The sequence below is a fragment of the Onychomys torridus genome, chromosome 1, assembly GCF_903995425.1.
Source record: "Onychomys torridus chromosome 1, mOncTor1.1, whole genome shotgun sequence".
Taxonomy (NCBI): domain Eukaryota; kingdom Metazoa; phylum Chordata; class Mammalia; order Rodentia; family Cricetidae; genus Onychomys; species Onychomys torridus.
This window is the reverse complement of record NC_050443.1, coordinates 136,306,334-136,332,696: the sequence shown is the minus strand read 5'-3', so window position 1 is coordinate 136,332,696 and position 26,363 is coordinate 136,306,334. Positions and strand designations below refer to the sequence as shown.

General features: G+C 39.9%; 1 protein-coding gene across 2 annotated transcripts in view; it reads left to right on the top strand.

The window, feature by feature from the left end:
* Window positions 1-26,363, top strand: part of Pcsk5 (proprotein convertase subtilisin/kexin type 5) — a 427,807-nt gene that overhangs the window by 78,217 nt on the left and 323,227 nt on the right. For both annotated transcript variants that reach the window (XM_036173949.1, XM_036173956.1), the window contains exon 3: window positions 10,472-10,585. In XM_036173949.1, coding sequence (XP_036029842.1) covers window positions 10,472-10,585 — 114 coding nt within the window. The remainder of the gene's footprint in view (window positions 1-10,471; window positions 10,586-26,363) is intronic.

The following is a 26,363-nucleotide window of genomic DNA, read 5'->3' as shown; positions in this document are numbered from 1 at the left end:
CACACACACACACACACACACACACACACACACACACACACACACATACAAAGGGGAAAGGGGAAAGAAGGTGTGTGGGGGTCCAGACACACTTTTTCCTTTTCTTTCTCTGTCTACTGGAAAGCTTGGCATGATTAGGAATAAGGTCATGTGATGGTTAGTCCTAATTGTTACTTTGACTCATCTGGGAAGAAGGAACCTCAGTTGAGGAATGACCTTCATCAGCCTGGCCTGCGGGCCTGTATATGGGGCATTTTATTGACAGGTGATTGATGTGGGAGGGCCCAGCCTACTGTGGGTGGTGCCAACCCTAACCAAACCAGACAGAGCTGAACAGAGATGTAGCTGGCCTTGAGCTTAGAAGCAAGCCAGTAAGCCATGCTCCTCTGTGGTCTCTGCTTCAATTTCTGCCTCTCGGTTCCTGCCTTAGCTCCTGCCCTAGACTGGAAGTGCAAGATGTAATAAACCCTTTCTTCCCATGATTGCTTTAGGTCCTAGTGTTTATCATATAAACAGAAAGCAGGTTAGTACAGGTAACAGTGACTGTGCCAAAGAATGTGTATACTTGAGACAAAAAAGAAAGAAAAAAAATTGTTCAGTTTTTAATGAATTCTTCAGGAAGCTTAAGGAGTGTTAACATCAAAGGGAAAGTTAACCTTAAGTTTTTTCAGATGATTGTTCTCAGGAAGTTGATGTCAAGCAAAATAAGTATATACAAATATGTATAAATATGATCTTCCTTACAAATCAAGAAAACTTATTGCTTCTGGGTATTATTACTAGTGGCCAGCATAGGCCATCTTCATTTAGGTACTTGAAATTTAACATTTTATTAAACTTTTATAGTTGTGATATTAGTATTTAATTAAATATGAGTGTATTTAATTAAACGTTAATATTTGATGTTAGAATATTAAAATTTCAGTGTTCAAAGTATTTGATGTTTAAGTGCTAAAGAAATAGGCACTAATTTTTGCCATTAGTTTGAAGCCTCTTTCTGTTTGGTTTTAAGACTAGGATTCTGGTCATTTTCTTGCTCGTTATTTCCTTTCATAGTTTCTTTCGAATTTGCACTTTATTTGCAGTGAGCTTTGGTTATGGACTCATCAGTGACCATTAATGTGTTGGCAACATCTTTTATTAGCCTATTAGACTGGAGCACCATGAGATTCACTGCCTCTGTTCAACTCTTGTTCAAGTTCTTGTCTGAAGTGATTGTTCATGTCTGTGATGATATCTTGCTTCTCAATCTCTTAATGTCCTTTGTTTTTCTGTATTTATCTATATTCACTGTCTTTTGTGTCTTCTGAAATATAGAGTGTGAGGTGGAGGAAGTGGCATCATTGAAATGGTAAAAATCTGTGCAGGGTTTCAACAGATCAGGGACCACTAATAGAATGTGTCCCTCATTAATCTCACACACCCTCTTTCCTCTTCCTACTATGTGTGTGTGTATGTGTGTGTGTGTGTGTGTTTAAATATACAGACCAAGTTTTTGGACTTACATTCCATTACAATGAAATATACAAAAGAAAAGATGGGGATATAAACTCATCAAATACTTGTTGAATGGCAAAACTATATCTAAAGATTCTTGTGTTTTCTAAGTTGTACTTAGAAGTTTTATACTTTTTTATTTTAAACTTTAGGACAATTAATTTGCATGGTGTTCACTGTTAACCATGTGATCATCCATGTGCTACTGTCTAATTAGAATACAAAATAATCCATTACTATGTAGTAGGATTAAGCATAGGCTTGTGGATCCCTTTTTACATCCTTTCTGTTAAAACTTCACTGCTGTTCTGTTTTTACTAACTAGAAGAGTTTAGACATACATAACAAGAAAATGGATTAATTCAATGTAAAAATATCTGTCAATGCAGAACTGTATTTGAGAGCCTATTGCCAACCATTACCTTTGGCACCATGGAGACTAACACACAGTTTCTTTCTCTAAAAGCAGCAAAGATGTCATGCAATTAAAATGCAAACTATTTAAGTAGTTTAGGAACCCGTATTCATGTAGCACTTTGTTGTTGGACCCTCTTGACAATAATGTCATCTTACAAATGCAAGTAGACATTATACGAACTTCTGTGTTTTTTTTTCTCCCCTGAAGTAGCCAAACTAGTAGTTGGTGGCACCCCAGCATGCACTGGGCTAATGCTCCCTCTCATTTTGTCTGCACTGCCTGTGACTGGCATAGATTAGTTCATTTCAGCACCACTGATTGCAGAAGGCCCCATGTTGCTGGGCATGTGTAAAGCCCAACACACACTGAATGCTTAGCTGTAGACTCCCTGTGGATGTCGTTCTTCTCTCTGCATGGAGCTGCAGAGGTAGTAATTCTGTCTTCCCCTTTCTAGTATGATGTCCACATCTGCTTTCGCTGGAGTGTTTTCTACCCATACCCTCTTGTCCTGTGCTTGTCTTACAGCCTCTATGCTGTTTAGAGGGCATGGAGCCTGAGCTTTTTGCTGCAAGTTTGAGAGGATGAAAGATGCACAAAAGCCCCTTTCCCTACTGAAGTAGTTCATTCTCTGGACCACAGAGAGGACCTTGCTTAATTCCTGTTGTGACTCTGTCCTATCATAAGAGAAAGTGGAATTGTGGGGTTGTGTACCTTGAACGTGCATTTCCCTTCAAGAACTTTTTCCAGTTTCTTTGGAGTTCTGAATTAGTTAAAACCAGCTGTCTCGAAGTGTGTTTTCATGACACCCTCTCCTTTTTTGCTTATCTGCTAAAGGTCAAATACAATACTAATATGCCTTGTAGGTTAGGGTAGATTATGTAGGCATCTATGGTGTATGGATGAGTTATGGACAAAAATATGTAAATGAACCATCATTCTGATGTTTCTGCTTTACCTAGTCACATTGTCTATTAACCTTTCCTTGAGTTCTTTATGCAGCCAGTTGCTTGTTATTTAATATTCTATTGAAATATATGATCTTCCCAAGAGACTTTTCCTGACTGACTTCCTATAATAGTCCCTTCTCCATAATCATTGTTATCTCCTCATATTATTTGCTTTTACATCACACAGCAATTTAACAATCTATGCTATAATCTATTTATTTAATCACACCGTCTGATCTCCACTAGAATGAAAACTGCCCACGTGCAGGGAATTGGTTTGTTCACTGACATTCTGTCCCGTCTAACACAGTACATGCCATGAAGTAGGTGCGCTGTGAATGTTCCTGAGGGAGAATGAACAAAGACAAATGGAAGGCTGTGAAAATGGGAAATGCATTCTACTGCTTTTGTCTGGTGTAACCACTTGTTTTTCTCTTTCCTTTGTAAGCAGAAAAGAGGAAGGAGGAAATAAACAAGGAACAAACTGAAAAATTAAATGTAGATGGGGATGGAAGTAATAATGGAAGTAGACTAAGAGTAGGGAGAGACGACCCAAATTCCCAACAATATGCTATGAATTTTTTCCATTAAACCCAATGGATCAAAACTGATTGAATCATACCTTTTAAAATTTTTGACTCTCAGAAAAGGCCAACTAAATATACAATTTTATAGTTGAGTCACCTTTTTAAGTGTGGTCTGTATTATCTCTATTGTACTATTTAAACTGTGCATTCAATATCTATTCATTTGTTTATCTATTGTGGTGGTATTGTGTTCCCCAAAATATTATGCACACTAATAAACTTATCTGGGGTCAGAGAAGAGAACAGCCACTATATTAAACATAGAGAATAGGCAGTGGTAGCACACGCCTTTAGTCCTAGCATTCCAGAGGCAGAAATCCATCTGTTCAAGGATACAGCCAAACAAGGTGACTCACGCCTTTCATCCCAGAAAGCGGGCCTTTAATCCCAGGGAGTGATGGTAGAAAGCAGATAGGTATATAAGGCGTGAGGGCCAGAAACTAGAAGCATTTGGCTGGTTAAGCTTTTAGGCTTTTGAGCAGCACAGTTCAGCTGAGATTCACTCTGGATGAGGACTCAGAGGCTTCCAGCCTGAGGAAAACAGGATCAGCTGAGGTACTGGTGAGGTGAGGTAGCTGTGGCTTGTTCTGCTTCTCTGATCTTCTAGCATTCACCTCAATACTTGCCCCAGGTTTGTTTTTATTAATGAGAACTTTTTAAGATTCCTGCTACAATCTATCTATCTATCTATCTATCTATCTATCTATCTATCTATCTATCTATCTGTCTGTCTGTCTGCCTATCTATCTATCTATCTGTTTATTTTTATGTGTGTGGATATTTATCTGAGTACCATATGAGTGCCTGGTGCCCACAGAGGCCAATAGTGGCATTGGATCCCCTGTGGCCAGATGGTTACAAGCTACCATGTGGGTATTGAGAATTGAACTGAGTTCTATGGAGGAACTGTCAGTGTTCTTATCTCTCTACTCCCATATGCAATATTTATGTCACTGTGAGTTCAAGGCCAGCCTGGTCTACAAAGTGAGTTCCAGAATAGGCAGTATTTTCTGTCACAAATTCCTTTTAAATTATCTTTAAATTATCCTATTATTCCTGACCAGATGTATTTTTTATATAAACCTTTGGTGTTTACAGTTATTAAATAAATTCAAAATACCTATTCCAAGCAGATCAAGTGAACATGCTCCATCAAACAAAACATAATACTTTATTTGACTATAAGTTGCTCCCTGAAACAGGTGGATTGCAAGCCATTGTTTTATTTTCTTTAAAAAGAATGACAGCATAATTTCAGTATTTAATAACACATAATTTACTCAAAGGAAAAATAATCAAAGAATGGCCTACTCTTTTTGAATATAATCTTTTCTAAAATGTCTTGACTTTTTTCACTTAGTAATTCTGATTTTTTTTGTTTCCTTTTACTTTTTTCTTTCTTTTTTTCCTTTCTTTTCATCGGGGGAATGGGGTAAGGTGGCATGGGGTAGGGTAGAGAGACAGGAACTCACTGTGTAGTCCTGACTGGCCTGGAATTCTCTTTATAGACCAGACTGGCCTTATGCTCACAGAGATCCACCTGCCACTGCATCTTGAGTGCTGGGATTAAAGGTATGCTCCACTGTATTGGGCTAATTACTGTTTTGTGACCAGAGTTTCAGAACATTACTGAGGTATTTGGGCTTGGGAGCTGTGTGTTGGTACCTAGATATCTTCCTCAGGTTTTCTTTTTCACAGGAAACACACACACACACACACACACACACACACACACACACTTAGTGGATAGCCATCCCAGCACTGGCCTGGAAGTTCCAACCCCCATTGAGGCTTCGGTAATGGTCATGCCCACAAGGCGGGGCTGAGGGAGGAAGCTGAAGACCCAGGATCAAGAGGCGAGGTCTCTCTTGGTTCTGGGACCCTGGACGGTGGAGGTAGACCGAGCAGAGTTCTCTAGAGAACACCGCCGGACTGTGCCATACCTTTGCCAGACCCTACAACCAATCCCCTCATTTGTAAGTTACCCCACAAAATAAACCTCCCTTTTAACTACATGGAGTAGCCTTAATAGTTACACCACTACACACATACACACACACACACACACACACACACACACACACACACACACTTTATTCTACTGATCAAGCCAGCTGTGTACATTTTGTTTTCAAAGTTAGAGAAGAAAAAAGGGAAGGCAGGGAGCAAACACTTTCATTCTCTTTCCCCCTATTTTGTTAGTGTTACCCAAAAGACACAAAGCATGGAATCCTCTTTATTTTCTGGAAACTGTTTCAATCAATCCAATCATTAGAGTTGTGACTAGGTTTCCTGACCATATCTCTAAACGCCACTTTTGCATCTTCATGGATGACTAAAGATAGTTTTCCAGCTGGGGCATCAACCCCAGCTTTCTGTCACTTTTAATGAAAATTTTATTCCTTGTAAAATTAGAGATTAAGGATGTGGACCAGAAGCCATGTTTATCTTTCTCCCTGTACTTTACCCAGAGATCATATAGGTAGCTGATGGCAAATGTAATGAACTACTCATAAACTCCATGTTGTATGTTACTTTATACATAGAGTTTCCCCCCTCTTACTTGGACTTACAGTTTAAATTTAGTATTTCAGTACATAACTTTGTTATTTATGTGTATAAATGCAGAGTAGAATTACTCACTGGTGTTTCTGTAGACTGCCTACCTACCATACACACAACTGTATAAAGATGCATTCACCTGAGCATTGTATGAGCATAATACAATATCATCACTGTACTAATGACATCTTACCAGTCTTGGCATTGTATCTGGAAAGGTGATATCACAATTCAGTCATAGGTTGCTTTTGTTGTCACACATCACCATATGTCACTGTGCCATTATAAAGAATCATTTGACATGGTCTGCATATAAAGAAAAGTTGATTTATATAGAAAACAGTTTTAAGGATTCAAGATTTGGCAGCCCAGGTGGCCTCTGGTAAGGTCAGTGTAATGGTGACACATGACAGGAGTCCATGTTGGGGGGGCAAGCAATAATATCTCAACCAGGAAGCAGAGACCAGGATCCCACCTCCCCTTCTGCGAGCACAGCCCCAATCAGATCCTCACTAGACCCACCTGGTAAAGGCTCTACCTCCTCCCACCCTGTCACCAGGGATGGTTTAGTTGCATGAAAATATGGAGCACAACCATATTTAAACCAAAGGAATAGCAACAAAGTTGAGTGCATTTCTGTGTGTTTAAGGAACTTGGCTTATCTTCCTAGAGATACCTTGGCTTTTGCCCTTTATTTTCTTACAGAATTGTTACCTTATTGAATATAGGAACTTCTTGTATATTAGAGAGATAGCTTTCTTGCCTTGGTGGCAGAAGCTATGAACTTTTATCAATTTGTCTTTCACCTCCCCCCTTGACACTTTTGGTCATGACAAATTTACATTATTTTCTTATAGGTAAGATTATAAATTTTTCTGAATCCCTTTAAAATTTTAATATGTATCTTCCACTATAAAATTATTTGGAACACACATGTGTCTTGCATTTTAACAGTTAGAGCATTTAAAATTGATCCTGATCTGGGATGTAGCTTCGACTTTCTTTCTTCATTGTTGCTCAAGTGCTATTGTTCATTAAGTAGCTTGTTTGGCACCTGTGGTGTAGTTTCTTTAGCCCATGCTTTCTTGTTATGGAGTTGAGGTCAGTTGCTTTATTTTCTGTTCTATGCATTGATCTACCTGTTTTAATCATTAGCTCTACTGTATTTTATTACTCAAAGAACTTACTTCCTCTTCACTGTGGGATACATTTTAAAAGGGATACTATAATTTGTTTCCCATTTTACATTTAAGCAATGACTTCTAGTATATTTTCACTTTATAAAATATTTTTATGTTTTTCTGTTGGTGACAAATTACCCCAAGAATAGGATCAATAAATTGGCAAATTTGAAATTGAGATACAAGTTTAGCTAACTTTGTGGGGGCAGACTTCCCATCATCATCAATTAATGTGGTTTGCTGGGCAAGTAGAAGATGAGGATGGAGATCCTAGAAGGTGAAGGCTCAGTATTTCCCTGCAGAGGGGGGTGAGATCTGAGTGAGGGTGAGGGTGTCCTGAATTTACTGCATTCTGTAATGTGTCTGAAATGTTACATGTCAAGAGAAAGGATGTCATTTTCTTCTGGGTTTGGTAGAGTTGTATGAAGATGTTTTCTCTTCGTAGTAAGGTTGGCAAGAGATAAATTTTATATAGTACTCTGAGTTCTCCTTAAAGAACGTAAATATGAATGGGTAGATGGATGGATAATAGTTTAAAAGGATAAGTGTGGGTTTTTCAATCATAGAAAACTTTTGATTCAAGAAGCGCTTTACTTGTTCTCTGACTAAAGGCTCATAACATAAAACACCAAGGCAAATTACATGGTATTTGATGCTACACGTACAAACACACACACACACACACACACACACACACACACACACACACACACACACACACACATCCCAATGGGCCTTTTTTGAATACAGCCGCCCTGTGATCAGGCAGAATGACTTATAGTCAGACATAGGTGCCAAGGTGCTGTGACTAGGATGCTGACTAGCTAATATGCCATGTAGCTAGCACTTTAGTTTGGTAAAGTTTGAGATGAGGTGCTATTTGCTAAGATAACTTGTTCTGTTTTAGTGTCACTGTTTATCTATGAAAATGGCCACCATGTGGCTTTCTGTCTCCCAAACACTCATCTGTCTTACTTGTGACACATAGAGGGAAACAATGCATATATTATCTGCCACACCCCAATAAAGACTCCTTTAATTTCTAGGAATGTCTTAGTGACTAGCAGATTATATGATACTCTCTGCTATTTGCAAATTGATGAAGGTTCCATTTTTTTTAAAGGAGTTATGCTTAAACAGATCTGAAGCCTTTTTTTGGCCTAGTGTATAGATACAAACCCACTTAACCTTGCAGAAATGAGAACATAAGTAATAATTTAAGATTAAGTTGCAAATATAAGCTGCATTGTCAAACTTGTCATAAATGTTCCCTTGTTGGGCATCATGTTTAGAGATAATTATATTTTTATGAATCTAAGAATAATGAAATACTTGCTAAGTTTCTCTGATAAAAAAAAATGTCTTTCAAAACTCAACATCATTCTCTCCCATCTCCATATTCCCAGAATAGTGTCTGCCACTTAATATTTATTGAATGAATAACATAATGGAATTGATTCCTTAGAACGATTGTTTAGAATCAAAAGGAAAATATTTCATGTAATAGATATTGTGCACACATGTCCATTCTAGCTTCTCCACTTCGATTGAGAAGGATGCCTCTGTGTCCCTCCTCAATTCTGTAGTCAAGTAGGCAAGAGAGATTTTGAATCTTTGTGTGGGCAGATAAGGGATTATAGCAGTAAGCTACATGATGTCCCTACTCCTACATTTTACTTTGTGGAAACAAAGATAAATGGCTAGACAGGAACTTTCAAAATATTATGACAAAGTTAGCTGTCAAACAAATGAACATTCCATGGGAACTTGAAGAATTACATTAAGGCTAATCCTGAATTTGAGATGCTCTTTCCCCCTTCATAATAACAACTTGTTTTTAAAAATATCTGCATTTTTTTATATGCCACAAGATTACAGATCCTATGCTAAGCTTAAGGTTGAAATAAAGGTCATGGTTAAGGCTTTTCTGGAATGTTTTGGTTTTGAAGTTCAGAGTTGGCAGGGTGCCCATAGCTCAAGAACCCAACTCTTTAGTCTGTACCACAGATAAGAGTAGGACATCCCTGTGCTTAGGGACAAATAGCCAAACGAATGGAAGCACATGAATTATGAACCAAAGGCTGTGGAGCCCCCAGCTGGATCAGGCCCTCTGGATAAGTGAGACAATTGAATAGCTTGATCTGCTTGGGAGGCACCCAGTCTGTGGGACCAGGATCTGTCCTTAGTGCATTAGCTGGCTGTTTAAAACCTTGGGCTTACACAGGGACACTTTGCTCAGTCTGGAAGGAGGGGACTGGACCTGCCTGTACTGAATCCACCAGGTTTAAATGAATCCCCAGGGGTGCCTTGATCCTGGAGGACAAGGGAATGGAGGGGAGGGGCTGGGGGGAAGGTGGGGGGAGAGGACAGGGGAACCCATGGCTGATGTATAAAATTTAAAACACATAATAATAAAGAAAAAAAAAGGAGTAGGGCATCCATTTTTTGATTCACCTACTATTGTTCCTCCATCCATCATGCTATGGTTTTACAAAACTGTGTTACCCCAGCCAGGTCAGTAGTGTATACCTTCAATCCTAGGATTTAGAAGGCAGAAGCAGGACTGCTGCAAGTTCAAGACTGCCCTTGATAAGTTTCAGGCCATCCAGAGCTGCAGAGTGAGATGCTGTCTGAAAAAGACACACACATACACACACACACACACAAACAAACACACACACACACACACACACACACACAAAGAGAGAGGAAGAAGAAGAAGAAAGAAAGAAAAAGAAAAATGATGCCAAAATATTTAAGAATATGTTTCGTAGTGGGAAGGGGCACATGCACAAGGCACATGGGTCAAATCCAGCAGATTTGTTTAAAACAGTTTACCTCAACACTGCTGTACCACTTCTGGTATGCTTTAGCTATAATACTACAGGAGCAGAATGAACCTGCAAAGCTGGAAATATTTAGTATTAAACTTCTGTAGAAAAAAACTTGCCAACTCTTACTATGAATGGAAATATACCCTAAAAATTATCACTGTCACCTTAGAACAAATTATCAGTGGCATATTTTTGTACAAAGCATAAAAACTGGCTTGGCGTTGAGATGAATTATTAGTCTGTAAAAGGCTAAAATGTCTGCCTCTACTGAAATAAAAGAGAGCTGGCTTTCTAGAGAATCACATGGACTCAGAGATTTTAATTGTCCCAATAAAGTTTGACTTACACAACATTGACAGAAAATGGGAAATGCTTTAGACTGTCATTTATGTTATGGAACTGTGACAGTGGCTGAGCACTCACCAGATGTCTCTCTCCTTGGAAGGTGGAATGGATCCAACAGCAAGTAGTGAAAAAACGGACGAAGAGGGATTATGACCTCAGCCATGCCCAATCTACCTACTTCAATGATCCCAAGTGGCCAAGTATGTGGTACATGGTAAGTTCACCAGGGAAGTCCAGCCATGGTCATGTTGTCCACTTTTGTGGTGTATGAAGAAAATCTGTTGGTCCTGGGAGGCACAGAAACAGTGACATAGGACCTGTTCCCTCACCAAGGCTAACTGTTTGAGAGGGGACACACTGTCACCCTTTCTAAGACGGTTTGGTTTAGAGATAGTAAACCACCCTAAGGTGTAGACACACGAAGACCTGTTTCCAATTGTGTTCCCCTCTGATAACCTGTTGCTATGCCCTGAAAAGGTTTAGTTCATGGTGCACACTAGAACTTGCAGGTCACTGAAATTGCTCTGTTGGCAAGTGTCACCTGACATACCACCTAATACATGTCAGGAAATGTTTTAGCAGCTCAAGGAAGACAGTGTAAGGGTGTCAGTAAGAGAAACTCAGTGAACCTGTAGAGCATGGTGCTAGTCCTCTTTAGCTTGCCTCCTTTGGAAATGCACCTCTCTAGTCTTAAGAGTTTTTACTTCGTGATTACTGAAACATGTCTTGGAAGACATTACTCATTCTTCATCGTGAATTCATATGTCACCAGTTTGCTCTGTAAGCTGTAAAAGCCCTTTTTGTTACTTTTTCTTGAAAATTTTTATTGGAAGTGTTGCCAGGGTGTTTTCCACTGCACTACTTTTTATAATCCCTGTCTGGAATTCTCCACATGTCTCCAGCTGATGAAAACACACACATCCGCAGAATTTCGCATCCTCTCCACATATTTTCCTGGCTCTTGGCCCTTCATTCCTGCTGGCTGGAGAGCTCCTTGCTCTTCCCACCCGGTGGGTCAGGACTGTACAGATGCTATACCCAGGACTGAGTCCTCTAGAAGTTATCCCTGTTTTCTTTTCTGGCATTATGTTCTTGGCCTCACATGTCTCGGCCCCTCGCCCCAGTGGCTCTTATCACTTACTTCCTTGTTGCTGTGATAACACACCATGACCAACAGTGCCTTATGGAAGAAAGTTTATTTTGGTTTAAGTTCCAGAGGGAAAGCCGATGATGGCAGAGGAGCATGGCAGTAAGCCACAGCAGGAAGCTGAGAGACCATGGCTCAACCTCCAACAGGAAGCAGAGGGTAAACTGGAGGTGGGGCAAAACTAAATTCTCAAAGGCCATCCCCAGTGGCATACTCCCTTCAGCAAGGCTGCACCTCCTGAAGGTTCTATAACCTCCCCCAAACAGCACTGCCAACTGGGACCTAGTGTTCAAATACTCGAACCTATGGGAACCATTTTTCACCACCACACTGGTGGCACCCTTCACCAGGCATTTTGCATTTGAGTCATTAATGTTGTCCACATATTTGCTCTGCTGCATTGAGGGTGAGCTAAAAGAGGGTTCTATATTTGGATCTGCAAGAACTCAGGCCATTGCATTGCTAGTGATGCATGCTTACTTGGGGGCAGAGTAATGTGGCTTATATGTCTACCAGCTCTCATTTTCCTGGACTTATCTAGAGATAGAAGGTTGTAGAAAGAGCTAGAATCCCAGCAGAATTTTACATGAGAGCTCTGTCCTATTTAAGGAGAAAAGAAAGGAGCCCTGATGTGCACTTCAAAGGTATTGGGAATCAAGAAATCATTAAATAGGGTCATCTTAGGGGACAGTAACACATGACAGCTTGCTTGCTCTTAGACAGAGAAGGAATGAGCCACAAAGGAAGGCACTAGAATTAGTGTTAGGAGGAGCTATGGGACTTTGTCTACACAGGCAAAATTGCAATTTCTAAATGAAATTTAGAAGTAATATGGAAAGCAAAAGCGCCTCCATATAGGTGTTTATAAAACCAGGTGAGGGACACCTTTTCCTTGTCACACATTTTGTCTCATGGGAGTCACTGCTACCTGCACATGTCTTGCTGGACAAGAGTAGGATGGTACACGTCCCTCTTTCTCTCGCTGTCTTAGTGATACAGAAAGGGTACAAGGAGAAACAGGGGCTACAAATGAAGTACCATTGACCACCTGAGAATTTGTTGTTGGTGGTAGTTTTTTTTTTTTCATTTTTTATGTTTTGTTCATTTATTTACTCAGAGAGAGAGGAGTGTGTGTGTGTGTGTGTGTGTGTGTGTGTACACCAATGTGGAAGTTAGACAACTGATGGGGGTCAGTTTGTTTCTTCCATCATGTGGGTTCTGGGGATCCAACTTGGGTTGGGCTATCAAGCTTGGCAACAAGTACCTTTACCTGCCATCTTGCTGGCCAATGGCCTCGTCTACGGCCAAAGCCTACTTGCAGACTGAAGGCTACCATGTCTGCCTCCCAACAAGCCCTGATTTTCCACTGGATTTTCTCAACCTGACACAAGAAAGATTGAGAGAGGAGCTCAATGTGTTGAATACTTTTAGTACTCAGTGTACTAAAAGCAAAGTACTGAGCGCTCTATGAGTAGTTTTCTGATTTGGTGTAAATAAATGTATATATTAACCTGAACTATATTGCAAGAATGAGGAATCTGAGGTGCATGCCCAAGCTCACTCAGCTTGGTAGAGCTGAGATGCCACACTAGCAGGCTGATGCACAGCCTTCCAATGAGCAAAGAATCTGACCCACCTTTGTGCCACTGACAGATACCAAGAGAGAAACTAATCCTGCCCACAAAGAACTTCAAATATGTTCACAGAATCGTGACTGAAGAAACAAGACAGAGCTATGAATGCCATAGGATAAACATAGGATCAGAACACTTTAAAGATTCCTATTAAGTTACTTCTTTTCTCTTAAGGAAAAGGACAGGAGACAGAGTGCAGACCTATGATTATCTTTCAGGCATACTGAGATCAAATGAGAGCCAGGACTCTTAAATCTGCAAAGCTGTGTTTAAAGCCCCTTGGCTTCCATGATTAAATCCCACAAACTCTTATCTACTATGATGTGGGAATGCTTTGCTCATCTGTGTGAATTGTCTATTGCTGCATGACAAGATGCCGCAGAGAAGAGTTTTCATAACAACTATTATCTCATTGATTTTGCTGGTCAGAAATCTAAACAGAGTTAAATGGTAGTGGCTATGGTCTATTCTGCAGGATCTGGGATTTCAGTTAGAAGAACCAAAGTTCTGCACTCTAAGTATTTATTCATGTTGCTGGTGGCAGTTGCTTCCTCTCCAGAAGAGCCTCACCAAAAGGCTGATTGGATGTCTCTTGACATTGTTCTTGCTTCTCCCAGATATGTGATCAAGTAGTAATTTGGGAAGCATGATTTTACAACTAACCTTAGAAGCCATAGAGAGTTATCTCTTTAATTTCTTGTTAGTGTTAAGAGTCAGCTATGATTCTACACTGAAGTAGACTACCTCATAGGTATGCACACCAGAGGAGACACAGCTCATTCTGTGTCTCCAGAGATGACCACAAAAGTTGAGGGGAAGTTTGCACAAGAAGCATTGCACAGTACCCAGATCGCATCATAGTTGTTCTTTGGCTTCTCAATAGAAAGATTAATTTAACTTAGCATAAATAATGGATTCATGCATATGTATCATTGTATTTTGCTCTCATCTGTTTCCCTGTCATCAACTTTTTTGTTGCTTTAATAAACCCTTTAGAAAGTGAAAGCTTATTGACTAGTGATCATTCTTCCTGGTCATGTTAGATATGTAGCTAAAGTACCTGTTCATTTCTTTCTTTATAGTCCATGCTGTAGTGTCAGCTGGCTATTTGATGAGTCTCCATAGGCTCCTACTTCCAGCTCATTAGCCTGGGCCTATGGGTCATTTCATGTTGGTCATAGAAGAGTAGAGATTGAAGACAAGGAGTGCCTGAATGTTCTTTTAATTTATTTAAAAACTTGACCCAAATCCTTCCTGCCTTGGAAAATGGTGTATAGAACTATTTTGTCAAGCCTTGAGGCTTGGCCCCTTGTATCCAGAAGCATGAGTTTAGAGAGTTTGTGCTGGACATGGTGGTTGTGACGTTCCTCCTCCACCCTAACAAACATCTCAGGTACACCTTCAGAAATCAGAAGGATCAGTTCAGGAAGGAAGACTCGTTTCCTGATGCATCAACTTCTACCTTTCTTCTGCTAGGCATGTGACATAAGCTGGCTGTTTAAAAATGCAGGATCTGTGTCTCCTAAGATCAGCAAAGCAGAAAAGGACCAGACAAGAACATACCAGAGCTTGCTGGGCACATGGCTCTTCTGCCAAAATTTCCTTAGGTTCACACGCATATGTGCCGTCACTGGTCCTTGGGCAGTGGCTGTAGTTTTATGTGCAGATTGAGCCTTCTTTGAAAATCTTGGCCCCACCATCACCAGGTGTTTTGGTATGGAGTGAGCCTCAGGCAGTGGGGTGGTTCTAATGCGAATATATGGCAAATCCTGAATAAATACTAGCAGCATAAATGAATGAGCAAACCTGCTATCACTCTGTAGCTGAGAAAATAATTGCCTGAATGTAATGAGTTTCCTATGTTATGCCAAGTCTTCTGTGAACTCTCTTATGTAGTAGATTATTGCCAGTGTTCCAATGAGTTAGGCATTATTATCATTGCCACTTTATGGATGAGGATATTAAAGCATAACAAAAGTTGCCGAAGGTTACTAGCTAAGCAGAGTTAGAGCCCAATGTTCAAACCCATCTCTGCACCTGCAGACCTAGGGGTCCAACTTCTGTCTGCATCTGTGGTTCATAAACTGTCAGACAACAGAATCACCTGGAGGGCCTGAAATCCATTACCACTCATCCTCTCCCACCTCTCCTACAGCACAGTCTGGGACTTTGCATTCCTTAAAAGGTCTCTACTGAGCCGGGCTGTGGTGGTGCACGCCTTTAATCCCAGCACTCGGGAGGCAGAGGCAGGCAGATCTCTGTGAGTTTGAGGCCAGCCTGGGCTACCAAGTGAGTTCCAGGAAAGGCACAAAGCTACACAGGGAAACCCTGTCTTGAAAAAACAAAAAACAAACAAACAAAAAAGTCCCTACCAATGTGATGCTATTCTATAGGAGTTCCTTTGAAAAACCACCTGCTTGGCCTTATCTTGAATACAAGGTTATAAGAGCATAGCTTCTTTTGTCTCCCAGTTATCAGGTGGAAGAAGAAGGCTTTTAAACTTCTGGGACATTTTAAAACACACCTAGTCAGTTTACATTTGCCTTGGTCCCTTCTTTTCTTCTAACAGCATTTTTTTTTTATTTAGGAAGCTGGAAAGATTAATATAAAAATATTTTCATTTAACCTGGAATTTAACTGATTGAAGATACCCCTGGCTTAGCAATCTTCTCAAGATGCCCTTGTAGTCAGAAGATTTCCTGTGTCCCAGCCAGCCTGGCAATCAGGACAAATCTCTCCCACTTGCATACCCCAAGTAAACACACAGAGGTTTATTATTATTTATAACTGTTCGGCCATTAGCTCAGGCTTATTACTGACTAGCTCTTACACTTAAATTAACCCATAATTCTTATCTACATTTAGCCACATGGCTTGGTACCTTTTCTCAGTTCTGCCTTCACATCTTGCTTCCTCTGTGTCTGGCTGGTGACTACTCACTCAGCCTTCCTCTTCCCAGCATTCTCCTTGTCTGCTTGCCCTACTTATAGTTCCTGCCTGGCTACTGGCCAATCAGCATTTTATTTATCAACCATTTAGAGCAACACACATTCACAGCATACAGAATGACATTCCACAGCATGCTCCAGAAACAAAACTTAGCAGGTAGAAAGGCTATGAAGATTTGGCCCAGTGCAGTAGAATTAGCTTTAACTTACCCAGCTGATACAGTGGCCCATTTTAACACTGTTAAGGAAAGTTTAGTTTGACTATGAAGACTTTACGGTTAAGTAGAACTCTTCATCAAGCATCTGGGAACACCAGCTGTATAGATAAGGAAATTCAATATTATATGCAGTTTCATGCATACACAAGCTTGAAGAACCTAGCTGAAGTCCACTATACTAATTAGCATCTCTTCATCCATTCATGATGGATTTAATGCATTGTGGGAGTTATCCTTTGGTGAGATATTTTTCTTTGTGGAAGGTTTTTTTTAAATCATCCTAAGAGACATATTCCTACCGGAATGCAACAGTTGAACTGTTAGTAAATAGGAGGAAGACAACTTAGAATTTTAACTTGGATGAAAGCATAGATTTAATAGAAAAGATAACATATTCCTATAGTTATTTAAATATTCATTACTCAAGGAAATTAACAAAGCATTGCATGATAGTTCTTGTCTAGTAATTAGGATCTACTGATCATTTTGGAGAAGCCCATAGTAACTAACTTTTAAAATGTATTTTGTTCTACCCAGGAAAGGCAAGTTTAGTTGTAAGAAGTAAAGAGTAAAGAAAGGGAAGGATCAGTGGATACCAGATTATAGTTAGGTAGAAGGCAGTTCTGGGTTCCAAGGCAGAAAACCCTGACTGTAGCAAGAATGATACATTGGATGTCCCAAAAGGCTAAAAAGAAGCATGTGGAGTGTTTCGGCCACAGAGAAATGGTAAATGTTTGAAGACATGTTGAAATAGCACATGGTTCCCCTTATAATTTAAAGTTCTGATGTATTAATGAAAAGTAAAACTTGGAGAGAGAGAGAGAGAGAGAGAGAAAGAGAGAGAGAGAGAGAGAGAGAGAGAGAGAGAAAGAGAGAGAGAGAGAGAGAGAGAGAAACACCTTACAGTTTTGCTTTTTGGCTCTGACACTGCTGGTTGGTACCAGCACTCTAGACTCTACATCTGAGAACTTCCTGAGATGGATGTTGGGTGGCCTATTTAGTATATATATATGCATGGTTTCAAGGCAAATAGATAATAACAAATGGGCTCATGTTTTTGATACACTCCTTCAGATTTCATGAAAGCTCCCTGGGTGGTTTTTCGAAATCATATTGGCCGATCAGCAGAATGAAAATTAGCTGAGTTCAGTTGTGTGGGGGACATATCTGCCAAAAACGATGAACTAGCTAGCATAGTAATTGCAAAAAATGATTTGAAGCCACATGGTCCATTCTCAGCCAACTGGATGGTGTTCAGTACTCCAAGAGTTTGAGGCATTGCTGTTTCTGTGGTTGGCACACACTTTCCTACTGGTTTATACTGTCATTTGACTCTAATAAAATCTGGTGGAGTTTGTGGCATTATTGTCCCAGCAGCTTGGAAATCATCCTTTTAAGATGCCTCATTTAGTCGTTTTAATTGAAAATGCAACATGGTGGAAATCTGCAAGCATGTGGCACATTCTGAGGCAAGCAAGAGTCATCTGAGAAGGGCAGACTCCAGCTTCGCAGGAACTAGCATGCTGGAGGAACCACTGAGTTGAAACCTGGTTTTACTGTACTAGTATGTGCCACTAACTAAGTCTAGACACTCTCAAAGCATTTTACCATCTTAACATCAGTACATCAGAAAAAAATTAACATATTGATTGTTCCTTAAGTTTGTGCCTAATTGAATTTATTTCAGTTCTCTCTGTCAGTGTGTACTAGACAATGAGTCTGGGGAGAATACATACCACTGATAGACCCAGATCTCCAACCAAGAGTTAAAACCCATGAATTTCAACTATTGTATTCCATATTATCATATTATTACTTAAAGCTTAATAGGAGGTCCCCAAAACCACCCAATTCAGAGACTCACTAAAAGGGCTCACATGAATCATGGCATAGTCACACTCAGAGCTATGGTTAATGTCAGGGAAAGCATAGCAAAATCAGCAGATGGAAAAGTCCCACGGGGCAAAGTCCAGAAGAAGCCAGGCTCAAGCTTTCAAGAGATTTCTATTAGTGAAGTGCCAGGAACTCACTTTATCCCCCCAGCACTGAATGTGGTAACATGAGACATGGTGTCTTAAAAGACTCACTTGGTGGGGGTGGATGGGTCACTTAGGCCCCCACGCTTCCTGTGTTCCAAAGTCCCAGCACTCAGAAAGAAAGCAGGTGCTCTGACACACCCAGTACCCAAAGACTTTAAGTATAGTATGCCATTCTTATCAGGGCATAATAAGATCACTCCCAACCTTGTGATGGCTAACCTTGTGGGCCATCATTCAAAGAAATCCAGTCTCCGGCCTACTGTGTTAAATACTGTTCTTCCCCAAACCCATTGCATGACATTGCCCTCTGGAGTCCTCATGTGACTATTCCTTGTAAATTGATAGTTGATAGATGCTTCCATGTCGTCCTTAATTCCTCTCTTAAAGACACTCCGCTAGTCAAAGCCATTTTGCCTTTTCAGTTAGTATCAGTTCTCCTTCCCTTTCTGCTTTTTTTTTTTTTTTTTTTTTTTTTGATTTTTTGAGACAGGGTTTCTCTGTGTAGCTTTGCGCCTTTCCTGGATCTCACTCTGTTGACCAGGCTGGCCTCGAACTCACAGAGATCCCCCTGCCTCTGCCTCTGCCTCCCGAGTGCTGGGATTAAAGGCGTGCGCCACCGTCACCCAGCTTCCTTTCTGCTTTAATCTAAACCACTACTGGCTCCCAGTTAGGATCTTGCAACAGGTTTATCCACTATCTGCGTCTCCACTGCTTTTTGCATTGAGACTTCATTTGATCTGAGCTCCGCCTCCCCACATATCCTTTTGTCGGATGCTGCTCACATTCCTATCCCCCTGGTTAATGCCAGCCTTGTTGACTTGCCATGATCTTCCTCAGCCTTTTTACCAGACTCTCATTGTTTAGTCTAAATCACTGTGCATGTCTCTCTTGGTCTTCTTTAACACAGTTAAAATGGTGCAGATCTGTGTGGTTATATAATAAATACTTGTTAGATGAATTTCATGGAGTTAGGAACTGTGGAGAAAAATCATTATGGAACCCCATTACCTTAGGCCGCCTCTAGCAGGTGTTCTGAAAGGAAGGAAGGGAGGGAAGGAGAGAGGGAGGGAGGGAAGGAAAAGGGAAAAACAGGGAAACAGACAGGCTGGCTCAAAGCATGAACAATTAAATTACTTGTACTAATATTTTTTTTATCATACTGCATCTTTAATTTCTATTACCTTCTCTGAACCTATAGTATAAGAAAAAAATGAACATTTTTGCAGTCTTTGGTTTTGTGTAAGTTATGTCCTTGTACTATTGCTTGAAAGTGTTTTGTTTTTATTTTGTTTGACTTTTTATTTAAAGTTGTCTTTCTGAGGTGTATACTGTTCGATCCTTGTGACAGGAGCATGTACAACTATCCTTCCCTGTCTCTAGGCACTGAAGATGGTAGTTTATATCTGTGGTCTAAACGGCAGCCCACTTTGTTAGTATCACATGTTGACACTAACTATTCCCACATGTGGCATCCTCCCCTCACATGGCATCGCTCATGTCCTTTTAGCAGTGGATGGCTTCTCCAGTTGGAGTCAAGTGATTTCAGAATGTTTCTCTGCCATTTGTTTCCTAGCTATTATTTCATTTCTCAAAAGTATTAATAATAACAATAATGTTCTGTGGCTTATGAAAACCTACCCACCCTAAGGCATTTTGAAAATTCCCATCACATTCTTGAATAGGTTAAACCTTCAAGACTCTGAAACATTGGACAAAGAATATACAGGGATCAGCCATATGTAAGACTGAACTAGAATAACAGCACTTCATTAAAAAAAAAAAAACACTTTTGCTTATGGAGTCAAAAAAGAACACAAAGTAAGAACATTCACTTGTTATCACTGCATGAAAAAGCAAAGCTGTCTCAGGTTGTGTCCATATGTGCTCTAATGAGTCAGAAATCCTGTTTGATATGGTACTTATTGAGTCCCACTTATTTGTGCACTCAGCCATTCATTTGTTGTTGTTGATAACGTTTGGCAAATATATTTTTCTAAGTACTTGCAATTTTCTCAGTACAAGGAGGAAACAATAAACAAGATGGCCACATTGTCTTAAGGGGGGGTTTTGTGGGTATGGGTTTGGATAAGTTTAGTCATTTTGCCTGATATGTGAAAGCTAGTCCATTGATGGTACACAACAGAGCTTTAGCTGACACTTGCCCATTACCTCAAGATGATTATGTATATTGTCTCACATGATGAGTGTGCTGGGAGTATATATATGTTAAGGATGATCAGTAAACCTGTAGATAGACAGCGAAAGTGCTTTCTGAGGGATCAAAGACTAGTGACCCACCTAAAGAAAATAAAAAGCACTTCTGGTAACATCTGTTTCTTTGCTAGTGTAAATGACCACAGCCTTCTATGAATATTTGAGAGATACAATTTATTTATTTGTATTAGCAATTTGTCTTGTCAGTTTTGCTTTCAACAAGTGAGAAATATGTGGGTGGCCAACCCCTGAAACCACTCTACCATGGTGATAAACAGGTCTGTTAAGAGAAAAAGTCATTTTTAATCAAGTTTTTCAAGACTTTCCTTTAATCAGTAACTAATTTCTGTTGGAGAGCAGATAGGACTGACCCTTGAGCTTCCTTAATCTGTGTTGTCTCTTGAACATGTTGATTAAAGTCCTTTTATCAAACGGCTTCTCGATTTCCTCATTTCTCTATTTGGTTTCACCAGGGATTGGAATCAGTTGCAGTGATCAAGGCAGTTGGGGCCTTATTGTAACCTGTCTCTGCTAGTAGCTAGTGTTGTTAGCTCAATAAATGTCACCCATATTTCAACATACGCCATGTTCATAGAACCAATTTTGGTTACTTCTAAAACAAAGTGATTTCAAATGTTCCATGTTCAGTATTCAAATTCTGAAAGTCTATGAGATGGAGATATCTGGAATGCTTTTCTCTTGATGTTGTTGACCGTGAAATTAGCCAGGACATTAACGGAGGGAAAGAATTCAGTGATGAGAACACTCAAAATCATGGAGAATCTATGTTGCTTGGAGGAAGAGAAAGTAATAATTACCTTCATGTCAGTCTGACTTATCAGTTTGTCCAATGTAAGAAATACTTGGTGGGCAACCCCTGCCTGGGATGGAATTCTCTGTTAAGGATGGATCGTCACTAGCCACTACAGAAGAGGTATAAGCTGAGGGAACTGCTGTGCAGCACAGAAAGCCAGACGAGGGTGAGACAAGGAGAAGGGAGCCCTGACTTCAGGAACAGGACTTGATTACTTAATTGCATGGATCAGAATCATAATTGGGTTTTGAATGCAGAGGTGCCATTTTTGATGGCAGATGATGTAGACAGGATGGAAAATGCATTCACTTGTTATTCTATCCTTGATTAGAAAAAGGAGTCTGATGAGACACCTATTTTTTCTTTATGCTAATGCAATGGTCAATTAGTCTAGATGGTGACTATTCAAATATTTGGTGCCATATTAATGGGAAATTTTTCAAACATTACTCAAGGAATTTGGCTTTTGTTTTATTCATAGTCTCCCAGTTTCCTAGTGATTTGAATCTGATCCTTAGAAAAAAAGAGTACTAGTATAGACATTCTCACCCAAGCATATAAAGCTAGCATATGTGAAGCCCAAGAAAGAAGAGTGTATCCAAATAATAGAATTGTGCTCTTAATGATCTCTCTGCATGGCTCTGGAAATGTAGTTTAATTTATGTCTTGAAAACTTAATGTTTGAATCTGTTACTCGTGACGGAGAAATCATCGTCATCTGTCAGTGAGCTGAAAGAACTCCAGCTTGACTCTCAGCAGTAGTAAGTTTAGCATAAAATGGTTTTTAGCTCATTTTTATTCATTGAAATGATGTCTTGTGTTGTTTTCTTTCTGTTTGTATGACTGGGGATTGAAGTTGGGTCTTTGCACATGCTAGCCACACACCAACACAGAACTATATATCCAATCTTTGTTTACTTTTTCAGTTTGTGACAGGAGTTCATGAAGTTGTCCAGGATGGTCTTGAACTCAGTCAGTGTCCCAGACAGGCCATGATTTTGTGAGCTCCTCACACCAGCTTTCCATAGAGCTAGAATTATAGGCCTTGGTTATCAGGCCCAGCAACATGTTTCTGGTGCCCCTTCCCGTTTCTCTTCTGAGCCTGTGCTCTGCATCTTCATCCCCTCTGCTTTGCATTCATGTACATTCCACAGGCACACTGCACTTTTTACAGTTATTTCTCTTTTTTCAAACAGGTCAGGCTTTGAGAAGATACTGAAAAAGTTAAAATGCCACCAAATTAGTATGATCCTGAAACCTAATTCAAGCTCTCAGTGTGTGTCCAGTTCCCTCCTTGTACATTTTCAGTAACTAGAAAGATACTGTATTCACATGGCCCTTTCTGTACTAAGGTATTCCATTCAAAGGCATACCCTGGGGCTTTATCAGAAACATAGGCCACTTGGTCTGAATTATGGGTAGAGACTCACATCTGATTCCTATTTCACATGCTTGTACTAGAAATATGAAAGAGTGGTTTTCTTTTTTAGAAAATGGAATGCGAAAGAAAAAAGAAAAATATGAGTACCAGCGGCCCTGTTACAAACTTTGCTAATGTCAACTCAGCCACTCTTTCATTTATTGCCCCCTTTGCTCAGATCATCTTAAAGCCAATATCACTCTGCATTTTATCACTAAATGCCCTTGGATATGTTTCTATAAGATAAGAAACATTGCTTTTTATAACAGAAATCACAGCAAGTTTTCACATAAAATTTCTTAATTATCTTTTTATATATCCAAATGTGCCGTTTCCAGATTCCTGCTACAGCCTACCATTTCCTTTTGGTTTGACCCAGGCTCATGAAAGGGTTACCTTTAAATCTCTGTGTTCTCTCCTTTGAAAACTTAACTTGAGTAATCTAGGTGACTTAAAGTTTTGTGATATGCATTTTGATGGTTGCACTTTGGGAGATTGTTTCTTGAGTTTAGTTTACATCAACATTTTAGTAAGTCATGGGGACAAAAGGCCCAAAATTCAAGTTCATTTTTACTGTTAAGAAGGCTGGAGAGGACTGCAAGCTAGCCGACTGTGTGCTTCCGTGTGGAAGTGCATGTCTGTTTGTATTTGTGATTTGGGAGTTGCCAGTGCCTGGATGCCCTGCTCATTCATCCGGGTTTACCAAGTGGGTTCTTGCCTTGCTGTGACTTCTTCAGTTACAGGGGTAACTGTTCATCAATTACTTGGTACCACCTACAGGAAAGGCAAGGAAGATGCTGAATGCTTTAATTATATTCATTAGGCACTTACTTATTTAGCCTTCCACAAAGGCTACTGATTACTTTTCCCCCATTTTTTAAAAAGTGAATTCGTGAGATTAGACATATTTAAACTATTTCATTGAAGTTGTAAATTGCCTTTCTTTGACTAGTAAGAACCCATGCAGTTGGCTTCCAGGTCCTTTTCTTATGAATCCTGTATTTTTAGTGTCTTTTGTGTGGTGGTATTGTGTCCCCCCCAAATATTGTGCACCCTAATAAACTTATCTGGGGTCAGAGAACAGAACAGCCACTAGATAGACATAGAGGCCTGAAAATGGTGGCACACATGCCTTTAATCCTAGGATTTGGAGGCAGAGATCCATCCGGATCTCTGTGAGTTCAAGGCCATACTGGAAACAGCCAGGCTTGGTGACACAAGCCTTTAATTCCAGGGAGTGATGGCAGGAAGCAGAAAGGTATATAAGGCATGAAAACCAGGAACTAGAGTCTTTTTAAGCTCTTAGTCTTTTAGCAACAGTACAGCTGAGATCCATTCGGATGAGGACTCAGAGGCTTCCAGACTGAGGAAACAGGATCAGCTGAGTAACTGGCGAGGTCAAGTAGCTGTGGCTTGTTCTGTTTCTCTGATCTTTCAGCGTTCACCCCAATACCTGGCTCTGGGTTTTTATTTATTTATTTATTTATTTATTTATTTATTTATTTATTTTTAAATATATTTATTTATTAAAATTTTTTTCATTTTACATACCAACCCCAGTTCCCCCTCTCTTCCCTTCTCCTGCCTCCTCACCTCCCTCCCACTCTACCCCCATCCACTCCTCAGAATGGATAAGGCCTCCCATGGTAGTCAACAAAGTCTGGCATACCAAGTTGAAGGACAGCCTCGCCCCTCCCCATTGTATCAAGACTGAGCAAGGTATCCCACCATAGGGAATGGGCTCCATAAAGCCAGTTCATGCACTTGGGATAAGTCCTGGTCCTACTGCCAAGAACCCCAAAAACAGATCAAGCCCCACAACTGTCACCCATATTCAGCGGGCCTAGTTCAGTCCCATGCAGGTTCCTGAGCTGTCAGTCCAGAGTCAGTGAGCTCCAGCTAGCCCCGGTCAGCTGTCTCTGTGGGTTTCTCCATCATGATCTTGACCCCCTTCTTCTTCTTCTTCTTCTTCTTCTTCTTCTTCTTCTTCTTCTTCTTCTTCTTCTTCTTCTTCTTCTCCTCCTCCTCCTCCTCCTCCTCCTCCTCCTCCTCCTCCTTCTTCTTCTTCTTCTTTTTTTTAATGCCGAATGCCATTTATTGAAAGAGGGAGGAGGTCTTAAATACAGGCTTACAGCCAATGGGAGAACCCCAGAGGGCAGAAGTTCGCTTCTGATGGGTTTTTGTTTTGGGTGTTTTTTTTTTTTTTTTTTTTAAAGCTGAGGATTGGGGTTTGTTTTTATTAATAAGATCTTTTAAGATTGGTATTTCACTTTTGTCTTCATTTTTATTTATGTTTTGCTTGTTTTAATTCTGGTATGGTATGAGCTGTTTCCTGCTTTTCTTGTGTAGTTCTTGCCTGCCTGGAATAAAACATTTCTTCAAGAACCCTTGTTCCTCTTTTGGTTTTAATCAATTTGTAGAGACTCCAATAATGTATAGGGATGGTTAACTATTGGGTTAGTCTTTAGAACTTTTCAGTAAACATAAAATATACCATACATCATACAGATATTTTCTATTTGAAATCAGTTATAGATCGTTTTAAACTTATATGTTTATCAATTTTATATCTACATCTTTTTTTTTCCATTCTGAAAATCCAGTTCTTGGGTTTTTGTCTCACCCTGTACACCGTCTAAGTATAACAATGCCATCAGAAATACCATGATTACTGCAATTTTTTTCATTTTTGAAAATAGATTCTTTTCTCATACAATATATGCTGATTATAATTCCCCTCCCTCCACTCCTCCTCCCTGGCCCTCCCTTCCAGATCCACTCCCCTTCTGTCACACACTAGAAAAGCACAGACTTCCAAGAGATAACAATCAAACATGACAGAATAAAATACAACAAGAAGAAACAAAACCTGTCCTATTGAATTGGACAAAGCAACCCACCAGCAGGAAATACAGTCCTCTCAGGAAACACTTTTGTTTCTTGTTTGGGACAGAGGATGGAACCAAGACCTCACACATGCTAGGCAAGCACTCTGCCATTGGCTCAGTCTTCTCTGAAGACATTTTAAAATGGCTTTCATGAAGCTGGGATATCTTCTCAGTATCGGTCATTCTGTGTCCTTGAAAAATACTGTGCCACCTTTTCCATGGGTCTCAAGTGTATCACCTTTTTTTTTTTTTTTATGATTGCTATGCTGTCATTGGAGGTCAGAAAGCATTATAAAGACTTGCATTGCTCCAGTGTGTTTTGGCAGTAGATTGAGGGCAGGAAAACCATCTGTTCCAGTAACCTGATACCCTGAAACTATACATTCTGTTTTGAAGGAATGAAATTAATTCTACGAGGTCTGTGCACAATAGCCTATAATCATGTTCTCCAATGTGCTACTTTAGAAGAGTGTGGTAAACTTGCCTTCATTTTTAAATTGAAGGATGAAGTAAAGCAGGACCAGAAACACTGCCATTTGTAGAGTTTAGTCTAAGAAAATGAAAGATTAAAGAGATCTGTAATGATCAGACCCTTCATTCTAGAGAGTGAAAGGGAATGCGCAGTGAACAAATCATTTAAACTAGGAGTGCACTCTAATGAGCATTGAGC